At 44.9% G+C, this 12,180-nt stretch overlaps 1 protein-coding gene across 9 annotated transcripts in view; it reads right to left on the bottom strand.

The window, feature by feature from the left end:
* pitpnm2 (phosphatidylinositol transfer protein, membrane-associated 2) overlaps positions 1-12,180 on the bottom strand; it is a 496,848-nt gene that overhangs the window by 103,436 nt on the left and 381,232 nt on the right. For all 9 annotated transcript variants that reach the window (XM_080207949.1, XM_080207955.1, XM_080207957.1 and 6 more), the window contains one exon: positions 11,137-11,258. In XM_080207949.1, the coding sequence (XP_080064075.1) occupies positions 11,137-11,258 (122 nt within the window). The remainder of the gene's footprint in view (positions 1-11,136; positions 11,259-12,180) is intronic.

The following is a 12,180-nucleotide window of genomic DNA, read 5'->3' as shown; positions in this document are numbered from 1 at the left end:
TCTCAGATGCAGGTTAGAATCAGAAATGTCACAGTACAGAGGGCAGTATTGCTTCAGTTCACGTTACACAATGTGCCATTTGTCCCAATCTGATTGTTTTTTGATGGGTTTGAATCACGTGTAGCAAGAATCTTTTATTATGATGCATTTCAAATGCGACAAACTTGTCTAACGGAACAAAACTTTCAATCCAAGTATCTCTGAGATTTAATCAGATATAACCAGGATTTTTCTTGAACAATGATGTACAATTTGCAACTGAGTGATTTTATCAGTAAATATCATTATACAGGATCAAATCCAGACATTGCAGCATTAGTGAAAAACACAATGAATTTTTGATTTGTTTATAATATTCATGAATAGTTAAATGTAACGTAATACAAATTACAGAACAAGCGAATGTTATCTCAGTAAATTGCTCAGGCCATAGCTTCCTGGTTCCTTAGCATTGCATTTAAAGGGCACTTCAATGATGCGCTGGGGAATCCCCCTCCAAAGTTTCTATTTAAATATTTACATTACAATTGTCCAGGAACCTAATTCCCCAAATGTGATGCACTGGGAACCATCTGACGGAAGTGATTTAAATTGTAGACTTTGGATGGTTGGGTAGTTTTACCCCGATTGTTACTTTAAGAGATTTAGAAGGAAGAACATCACTTTGAACTTGAGGAACTTGCATGTACACAACCCCAGCAGATCACCGACACCACCCACCACCAAACCCTGGTCAAACATGACCCCCCAGTCCCATCTTGAACCAACCTGACCCTTCCACTGCCTTCCCACCTCCCGAGTCCGACCCAATCCCACACTCCCTCCTCCCTCCCCATATCCCCAATTGTCTGAACCACTTAACTTTGAAACTTACCTTCTTCCTTTAAATTATCCCACTAAATATCTCCTTTGCTACAGCGAATGCTGTAAAAAGAGGCTTCCCTTTGTTCCCAGCCCCAGCTACTCCATGCCGATGCAGCCAAGGGTATGTTTCGCTATTCCTGTCTCACCCAGGCTCAGCAAGGGAGGATGGATGAGACAGGCTTTGCAATTTCAATGTGGGTAAGTCCATCAAGAGTGGCAATCCATTGCAGAGTGTCACCCTGAGGAAGTAATGGGCCTTAAATGATCTTAAAACTAAATTGTAATTACTGCAAAACTAATGCTGGCACATAGAAGATCTTTTTGAATTGTGCTAGTATATTCAAATAGGCACAATATGGAACACACACACAGATTCTTAATTATGCACAAGGAAAAATTTACCTTGGCTACATACAAGCGCACACAGAAACACAAAATAGGAGGAGGAGGCCATTCCGCCCTTTGAGCCTGGTTCACCATTCATTACAATCACGGTTGGTCTCCAACTCAGTTGCCTATTCCTCCTTTCTCCCCAAGTGCTATATCCAGTCACCTCTCGAATACATTCAATGTTTTGGCATCAATTACTTCCTGCGGTAACGAATTCCACAGGCTCACCACTCTGAGCGAAGAAATGTCTTCTCGTCTCCCTCCTAAGTGGCCTACCTGAATCCTCTGGGGGTAACCCCTGGGGGTGCTGGACTCTCCCATCATTGGGAACATCCTCCCTGCACCCACCCTATCCAATCCTGTTAGAATTTTAAGTCTCTGTGAGATCCCCCCCCTCATTCGTCTGAACTCCAGCAAAAACAATCCTAACCTAGTCAATCTCTCCTCATGCATCAGTCCCGCCATCCCTGGAATCAGCCTGGTAAACCTTCACTGCACTCCCTCGAGAGCAAGAACATCCTTCCTCAGAAAAGGAGACTACAACTGCACACAATACTCTAGGTGTGGCTTCACCAAGGCCCTGTATAATCACACCAGTGAGCCTGTGCAAGCCAGTGGGAGAAGGACTGCAGCCAGAGCGAGTTTCAGCCAGACTGAAGGCTTTGGGAATCTGGAGCTGAGTGGGAATTCAGTGCCGAGGGAGAAGTGCTCATCTTTGGGAGAGGCAGATCTGCAAGGGAGATGTGAGGGCAAGTGAGATCTAAAAGGAAATCGAACTGTGCCGTCACAGCCAGCAGGTAAGTGATTGGTAAGTAATTTTTTATTTTCTTTTTACTCTTGGCTTTGCAGTTGTTGTACACTACAAAAATGTTTTGTGTAATTTCTGTAGTTTATAGTTAGTAAAGATTATATTCGGTAGTAATAAGGAACAGGAAAGCAGCACCCAGGATAATTAGATGTAATGTGAAATAAAACATCTTTCAAAAGTTTAATTTAAAGGGGTAAGACATGACAGGAGAGCTCCAAGCTGTGGTTTGCTCCCCTTGCTCCATGTGGGAAGCTGGGGACAGTTCCAGTCCCTCGGTCAGCATGTGTGTGGGAAATTTCTCCAGCTACAGCTCCTGGAAGCTCGAGTTTCAGAGCTGGAGCTGCGGTTGGAGACACTGTGGAGCATCCACAAGTCAGAGAATATCATGGAAAGCACATATAGAGAGGTGGTCACACCACAGGCAGGAAGAGAATGGGTGACCACCAGACAGGAAATACAGGAATCTTCTGTGGCCATTCCCTTGCAAAACACAGCAAATATAACTTTGGATAGGACGAGGGGAATGATCTCTTTGGGGAAAGCTGCAGCAGCCAAATTCGTTGCATCATTGCTGGAGAGGGGAGGGTAAAAAGTGTGTCAGTGCAATAGTTATAGGGGATTCAATTGTAAGGGGAACAGACAGGCATTTCTGTGGCCACAAACAAGGCTCCAGGATAGTATGTTGCTTCCCTGGTGCTAGGGTCAAGGATGTCTCTGAACGGCTGCAGAACATTCTGAACGGGAGGGTGAACAGCCAGTGGTTGTAGTACACATTGGTACAAATGATATAGGTTTTAAAAAAAGGGACAGGTCCTAAAAGCAGAATATAGGGAGCTTGGAAGAAAGTTAAGAAATCGGACCTCAAAAGGTAGTTATCTCAGGATTACTGCCGGTGCTAGTCAGAGTAGAAATGACAGGATATATCGGATGAATACATGGCTGAAGAGATGGTATCAGGGGGAGGGTTTCAGATTCCCGGGGCATTGGGACCGATTCTGGGGGAAGTGGGACCTGTACAAATTGGACAGATTACACCTGGTCAGGACTGGGTGTTGTAAGGGGAGCGTTTGCTAGTGTGGTTGGGGGGAGGATTTAAACTAATATGCCAGGGGATGGGAACCTATGTAAGGAGTCAGAAGAGGAGGGAACAAGGACCTTGTGTTCTCTGCAGATGTTTTTATGCAACAACACATGAGAAAGAAGGCACATGCCATGCATAGGCAGCTGGGATCAAGTGAATCTCTTGAAGAGTATAGGGGATGTAGGAGTAGAGTTAAGAGAGAAATCAAGAGGGAAAACAGGGAACACGAGGTTGTTTCGGCAGATAAGGCAAAGGAGAATCCAAAGAGCTTCTACAAATACATAAAAGGCAAAACAGTAACGAGGGAGAGAGTACGGCCTCTTTAGGATCAACAAGGCCATCTATGTGCAGATCACAGGAGATTGGTGAGATCCTAAATGAATATTTCTCATCAGTATTTACTATTGACAAAAGCATGGATGTTAGGAAACTTGGGGAAATAAATATTGATGTCTTGAGGAGTGTACATATAACAGAGAAGGAGGTGCTGGAAGTCTTAAAGCGCATCAAGGTAGATAAATCCCCGGGACCTGATGAAGTATATCCCAGGACATTGTGGGAGGCTAGGGAGGGAATTGCGGGTCCCCTAGGCGAGATATTTGAATCACCGATAGTCACAGGTGAAGTGCCTGAAGGTTGGAGAGTGGCAAATTTTGTGCCACTCATATCTCACAAATTTAATTGAGTTTTTTTGAAGGGGTAACCAAGAAGGTAGATGAGGGCGGTGCAGTTGACGTTGTCTACATGGACTTTACAAAGACCTTTGACAAGGTACCGCATGGTAGGTTTTTACATACGGTTAAATTTCACAGGATGCAGGGTGAGGTATCTAAATGGATACAAAAGAGGATGGTTGTAGAGAGTTGTTTTTCAAACTGAAGGCCTGTGACCAGCAGTGTGCCTCAGGGATCAATGCTAGGTCCACTGTTATTTGTCATTTATAATAATGATTTGGATAAGAATATAGGAGGCATGGTTAACAAGTCTGCAGATGACACCAAACTTGGTGGCATAGTGGACAGCGAAGAAAGTTATCTCCAATTGCAACAGGATCTTGATTAATTGGGCTAATGACTAGCAGATGGAGTTTAATTTAGACAAATATGAGGTGATGCCTTTTGGTAGATTGAACCAGGGCAGGACTTACTCAGTTAATGGTAGGGCATTGGGGAGAGTTACAGAACAAAGAGATCTAGGGGTATAAGAACATAAGAAATAGGAGCAGGAGTAGGCCATCTAGCGCTTCGAGCCTGCTCCGCCATTCGATAAGATCATGGCTGATCTGTCGTGGCTCAGTTCCACATTCCCGCCCTCTCCCCATAACCCTTAATCCCTTCACTTATCAAAAACCCATCAACCCGCGTCTTAAAAATATTTAGCGAGGCAGCCTCCACCACTTCAATGGGCAGAGAATTCCAGAGATTCACCACCCTTTGAGTGAAGAAGTTCCTCCTCAACTCCGTTCTAAACCGCCCCCCCTTTATCTTGAGGCTGTGCCCCCTAGTCCTACTGTCCTTTCTGAGCGGGAAGAGTCTCTCCACCTCTATCCTATCCATCCCATTCATCATCTTATATGTCTCAATGAGATCGCCCCTCATTCTTCTAAACTCTAACGAGTACAAGCCTAGTTTATTCAGCCTCTCCTCATAGCTCAACCCCCTCAACTCCGGTGTCAGCCTAGTAAACCTCCTCTGCACTCCCTCCAAGGCCAAAATATCCTTGCGTAAGTGCAGCGACCAAAACTGCACACAGTACTCCAGCTGCGGCCTCACCAGTGCCCTATACAGCTGCAGCAAGACCTCCCTTCTTTTATATTCAATCCCCCTCGCTATGAAGCCCAGCATCCCATTCGCCTTCCTGACCACCTGCTGCACCTGCAGCCTGGGTTTTTGCAACTCATGCACAAGGACCCCAATGTCCCTCTGCACCGTCGCCTGCTGCAGTTTTTCGCCACTAAGTAATAGTCCTTCCTACCATTATTCCTACCAAAGTGGACCACCTCGCACTTGCCAACATTAAATTCCATTTGCCAGTTCCTGGCCCATTCGCCCAGCCTATCTAGATCCTTCTGCAGACTCTCCACACCCTCCGCACAATTTGCCGTTCCACCAATCTTGGTGTCATCAGCAAATTTCGACACCATACACTCGGTTCCCTCCTCCAGATCATCTATATAAATGGTAAATAGCTGAGGCCCCAGCACCGACCCCTGGGGCACTCCACTAGTCACCAACCGCCAATCCGAATAGCACCCATTGACCCCCACACTCTGCCTCCTATTTGACAACCAATCCTCTATCCACGCTAACACCCTAGCCCCAACTCCATGCCCCCTTACCTTCTGCAATAACCTCTTGTGAGGTACCTTGTCAAACGCCTTCTGAAAATCAAGACAGACCACATCCACCGGCTCTCCTCTATCCACCACCCTAGACACATCCTCATAGAACTCCAATAAATTTGTCAGACACGACTTCCCCTTAACGAAACCGTGCTGCGTCTGCTCTATCAAACAATTCCCCTCAAGATGCCTCGTTATTTCCTCCTTGATGACGGATTCTAACATTTTACCTACAACAGACGTTAAACTAACCGGCCTATAATTCCCTGCCTTTTGCCTGCCACCCTTCTTAAACAACGGCATAACATCAGCCGTTTTCCAATCTTCCGGCACTTCCCCGGAATCCAGCGACGTTTGGAAAATAATCACCAAGGCATCCACTATCACCTCCGCCATTTCTTTCAGAACCCTCGGATGCATTCCATCCGGTCCTGGAGACTTGTCCACAATCAGTCCCTCCAGTCTGTCGAGCACCGCCTCTCTAGTAACAATAATGTCATTAAGACCCTCCAGTCCTACCACCTTTCCATCACTAACACCCGGCAAATTATTCACGTCCTCCTCCGTGAAGACCGAAACAGTTATTCAAGACCTCAGCCATTTCCCCATCCCCTACCACTAAGTCCCCCCTCTCATCCTCTAAGGGTCCAACGTTCACCCTAGCCAGTCTCTTCCTTTTTATATATTTATAAAAACTCTTGCTATCCTTTTTTATATTAAGCGCTAGCCCAGCTTCATAGTTTCTCCTACCCTTCTTTATCAATCTTTGTTGACATTTAAACCTCTCCCAATCCTCTTCTCGCCCACTACTCTTAGCTACTCTAAACGCCTCCGCTTTTAATTTAACACTTTCCTTCACCTCCTTCGTTATCCACGGCTTATTACCTCGCCTCCTACGGTCCTTTTTAACCATCAGAATAAATCTCTGCTGAACACCAAGAAAGATCTCCTTAAAGATTCTCCACTGTTCCTCAGCAGACCTACCTTCCAACGCGCTCCCCCAGACAACATTCGCCAATTCTTCTCTCATCCTACCGTACTCCCCTCTGTTCAAACAAAGGACGCGTGTCCGGGAACCCACTTTCTCCTCCTCCATCTGCACCAGAAACTCCACCATACAATGATCACTCTCCCCAAGAGGATCCTTCACCACAAGGTCCCTAATTCTACCCGCCTCATTACATAACACCAGATCCAAGATAGCTCGCTCCCTCGTCAGCTCCAACACACACTGTTCAAGGAAACTATCCCGGCAGCATTCCAAGAACTCTTCCTCGAGCCCACCGCATCCAACATGGGTCGACCAATCAATATGTAGATTGAAATCCCCCATAATTATCGCCGTTCCATTCCTGCACACCGCACTTATTTGCGCACTAACAGCCCGCCCCACCTCCAGATCATTATTCGGGGGCCTATAGACGACACCCACCAGCGTCTTCCTCCCTTTGCTGTTCCTAATCTCCACCCACAACGATTCCACTTTCTGCTCTTTGGTTCCTATATCATCCCTTACTACCACCCTGATGCTATCCTTAATCAGCAGAGCTACGCACCCCCCTTTTTCCTCCCGCCTATCCTTCCTAAACACTTGATACCCCTGGACATTCAGCTCCCAGTCCCTGTCACCTTGCAGCCCCGTCTCTGTAATGGCCACCAGGTCATATCCATTTGTGCTGATCTGCGCCACCAGCTCATCCACTTTATTCCGAATGCTTCGTGCATTCAGATACAGTGCCTTCGTCCCAGCCTTCACCTGGACCCTATTTGCCAGAACGGCACCAACCATCCTCATGCCCCCTACTCCCTTTATTATTGGGACATCCTCGGCCTCTTCCCTTACCTGTACCCTCTCCTTAACTTTAGACCCCGTAATGTCACCTACGCTCGCACCCTCCCCCCCCTCCAATTAGTTTAAAGCCCTGTCTACAGTCCTATTTACACGATTCGCCAGGACTCTGGTCCCAGCACGGTTCAGACCAACCCCATCCCACCTGAACAGGTCCCACCTACCCCATAAATTCAAACCCATTCCTCCCACACCAATCCCTGAGCCACTCATTCACTTCCTTAATCTTATCAACCCTACGCCAGTCTGCACTCGGTTCAGGCAGTAGCCCAGAGATGACCACCTTGTCGGTTCTACTTTTTAATTCCATTCCCAGCTTTTCATACTCCCTCCCCAGATCCTCAGTTCGCATTTTGCCTACATCGTTGGCACCCACATGTACCACAACGACCGGATTCTCACCCTCCCATTCCAGGTTCCTCTGCAGCCCAGATGCTACATCCCGGACCCAAGCACCAGGCAGACAACACATCCTTCTGTGCACTTTGTCATTGTGACAAAGGACAGTGTCAAAACCCTTAACCCCACTATCCCCAATCACTACTACGTTCCTTTTCACCTTCTCTTTGCCTATGTCCTGCGTCTGCATCACTGTACTGTGTGCAGTTTGCTCACCAACCTCGTTCTCATCCAGACTGGAAGCAAGAACCTCAAACCTGTTATGCAAATTGAGAGGCTGAGGCATCCACTCCCCACCCTCCTTCCCCCTCTCAGCAGCCCCCTCCTGTTCCTGACCCTTAGAGTTAGCCAGTCGGGGGGGGGGGGCGGGTGGTGGTGGTGGTGGTGGTGGATGTCACTTGCACCCCATTGACAATGGCACCCCCTCTCCCGCTGATGAGCCTCAGTGTCTGTAGGTCAGAGGCCAGCTCATCTACCTTGAGCTGGAGCTCCTCCAGCAACCTGCACTGACTGCAGACATGGTCACTGGGGTCCACCAGCTCCCACATCATACAGAAACAACACATCACATGCCCCTCCATTATTCACTGTAGTTCGTGTTGAAATTTTCAATACTACTTACCTGGCCCTTTTTCTCCCAAGCCCTAATAGCTCACTCTGCTTCCCTCTCACTCCGCTGCCCGCTGCCCACACCAGGCCTCCTTTTAAACCTGGCGCTGTTTTAAAGCCTGCTCCCCCACAACTCCCTGCTATCCACTCCCTTAGAATTCTTAAAGCGGTAGATACAAAAAGCCTGCAAAAATGCTTTTAAATGATTTAAACAGTTCTACAAGGTAAGTTCTTACTACGAAAGTGCTTTAAACTTATTTAAACAGGTTTTTAACAGGTAATTTCTTATCTGTCTCTCTGCTCTTTCACTCGTCTGCTCCAGAAAACAAATATGTTCATAGCTCCTTGAAAGTGGAGTCACAGGTGGACAGAGTGGTGAAGAAGGCATTCAGTATGCTTGGTTTCATCGGTCAGAACTTTGAATACAGGAGTTGGGACGTCTCGAAGTTATACAAGACATTGGTAAGGCCACACTTGGAATACTGTGTGCAATTCTGGTCACCCGATGATAGAAAGGATATTATTAAACTGGAAAGAGTGCAGGAAAGATTTACTAGGATGCTACCAGGACTTGATGGATTGAGTTATGAGGAGAGGCTGGATAGACTGGGACTTGTCTCTCTGGACCGTAGGAGGCTGAGGGTTAATCTTATACAGGTCTATAAAATGAGGGGCACAGATCAGCTAGATCGTCAATATCTTCTCCCAAAGATAGGAGAGTTCAAAACTATAGGTTTAAGGTGAGAGGGGAGAGATACAAAAGTGTTCAGAGGGGCAATTTTTTCACACAGGGGGTGGTGAGTGTCTGGAACAAGCTGCCAGAGGTAGTAGTAGAGGCTGGTACAATTTTGTCTTTTAAAAAGCATTTAGACAGTTAGATTGGTACAATGGGTATAGAGAGATATGGGCCAAATGCAGACAACTGGGATTAGTTTAGAGGTTCTAAAAAGGGCGGCATGGACAAGTTGGGCTGAAGGGCCTGTTTCCATGCTGTACATTTCTATGACTCTATGACATCCTTGCTCCTGTATTCGAAACCTCTCGCAATGAAGGCCAACATGCCATTTGCCTTCTTTACCACCTGCACGCTTACCTTCAGTGTGCAAAAGCACACCCAGGTCCCGCTGCACACTCCCCTCTCCCAATTTACAGCCATTCAGGTAGTAATCTCCCTTCTTGTTTTTGCTTCCAAAGTAAATAACTTCACATTCATCCAAATTATACTGCATCTGCCATTGATTTGCCCACTCGCCTAACCTGTTCAGATCATTCTGAAGGATCTCTGTATCCTCGTCACAGTTGCAATCATCTGCAAGCTTAGAAATGTTATATTTTGTTTCCTCATCCAAATCATTAATATATATTTTGTGAATAACTGGGTCCCAGCACCAATGCCTGTGGCACCCCACTAGTTATTGCCTGCCAATTAGAAAAGCATCCATTAATTCCTACTCTTCGTTTCTTCTCTGCCAACCAGTTTTCTATCCGTCTCAATACACTTGCCCCAATCCCATGCGCTTTAATCTTGCGTGATAATCTCTTATGCAGGGCTTTGTCAAACCCTTTCTGAAAGAATGTGAATGCTTGGATTCGCTGAACTGCAATGTATTGGGTATTTTACACAACACTGAAAAGGCCTGACCTTCAAACAAGACATTTTGGGGTTGTGGAGTCTCCGGGTAAGTCACATTTGACCTGACTGAAGCCAACATTTAGTTTTGATTTAAAAGGATACCAAGTGTTAGCTGCAACACGTTGAGAATGGTGCATGGTGTTCATCTCTGCCCTGCTGAATATTACCCCAAATGCTTGACACAGCAATGTCAAAATAGACAATATTGCTAATAAACCATTTGTTTTTGTTCAGATGGAAAATCTAACTGGGAATGAAATACTAAAAATGGTGAACATTGCCTGAGGCTCCAAATATGAAAATGTACTGGATGCTTTAGGTGGTCACTAAAGTTTTTTTTTCCAATGCGACTTTATTTATAATATGAAGACTTCCAAATAAAAGTCCCACTTCATGGTTTAAGCACCAAAGTCTAGGCTGACACTCTGGTACAGTCGCTGAGGGCTGCATTGTTGGATGAAAGATTAAACCAGGACTTCATCTGCCATCTCAAGTGGATGTAATAGATTCCGTGGCACTACTCTGAAAAAGAGTAGAGGATTTATCCCTGGTATCCTGGGCAATATTTATCCCTTAATCAACATCGCAAGGAACACATTATTTGATTGATAATACATTGCTGTTTGTGGGAGTTTGCTGTGTGCAAATTGGCTGTTACATTTCCCACACGACAATAGTGACTAGACTTCAAAAAGTTAAACACTTTAAGACATCTAGTAGTCATGAAAAGCACTACATAAACTCAAGTCTTTTTTCAATAGAGAATTTTATATACAAAGGGATGCAAAAGATGCAGTCACATCAGGGAATGACATGTTGATGATATCTCCTATTTATTAAAATTGCAGTATGCTACCACAGCTTCACATCTAACCCAGGAAACTGGCCTAAGACTGGCAAATTTCGACCAGTCTAACTGAGCAGTAGGTTTAGGCCTGTAACTGACAAACCAGCATAAAACTATCCAGCATTGTACCTCTCAGTATGAAGCAAATCATGCATCTATTCCATGAAATTATTTAATTAAACTAATACAATTTATTAACTAATACAAACTAATACTGTGTGAACTTTATTTGGCATCTTCTTTAATTAGTTTCCTTCCATCACCAAAGGTTTATTGACATAACCATATTGAACAAAAAGAAAGCAAATACTGTACCAATTGTCCTCTGTCTTTTTTCAACAGTTGAAAGGTTAAATACATTGGCCTGGTCGCCTGAATCAGATTTATAATATGTTTCAATATCGATGGAAAACTTTTCCACAAAGGGACAGGTGTATCTGCAACAGAAATTGCAAAGGTGAAAATCATTTCTGCAAAAGACCCAGCTATTTCACCTTTAACCTTTGACAAATTGCTTAAATACCATTCCTGTAAAAGCATGGTTTCCACTGGAGAAGCAGAAGGGCACAATTTCCCACACAGGTCCCCAGTCTTGACCACTATAAAATATTTATTACCCTATTGTCAGCATTATTTATTATCCTATTTCTGGTTTCCTCCCACTGTCCGAAAGATACGCTGGTTAGATGCATTGGCCATGCTAAATTCTCCCTCAGTGTGCCTGAACAGGTGCCAGAGTGTGCCAACTAGGAGATTTTCACATTAACTTCATTGCAGTGTTAATGTAAGCCTACTTGCAACACTAACTTTTAACATTTATTGGGGCATGGTTAGAGTACAGTTTGCAATTTTACGGATTGGACCTTAAAGTTTTGGAAGCATCCAGAAAAAAAATCACTAAGCTAATGCCAGGGATTTGAAATTATATCTTTGAAAATACACGAGATATTTGAATCATTTACACTGGAGCAGAGAAGATTAAAAGCAGATTTGTAACGATATTTTGGAGAAGGAAAAGATTATTTCCTCGGCTTGGGGTGACAGTGACACGAGATCACAAATTTAAAATTGACAGAGGTGTCAGAGAAATTTCACAGCAGTTACATGGAGTAAGAGGTGAGACAGAGATCACTGGAACTTTTATGGGAACCAAGGATAAATACTTGAAGTGGCAGGTTGATTTGGGCATTGGGGAGAGGGCAGTGAAATGAGATAAGCTTTTTAATTGCTCTAACAAAGAGTAGGCATAAGCTGAATCAGCCAATAGTGCTGTAAGTCTGTTTCCAAATAAAGGCTGTCCGATAGAAAGTGCACCCAGTTGGAACATTAAGGCTTTAAATCTTTATTAGAAATAAAGCA

Source organism: Carcharhinus amblyrhynchos, chromosome 20, assembly GCF_965287045.1.
Source record: "Carcharhinus amblyrhynchos chromosome 20, sCarAmb.v2.hapA, whole genome shotgun sequence".
Taxonomy (NCBI): Eukaryota; Metazoa; Chordata; class Chondrichthyes; order Carcharhiniformes; family Carcharhinidae; genus Carcharhinus; species Carcharhinus amblyrhynchos.
This window is presented reverse-complemented; position numbering and strand designations above follow the sequence as displayed.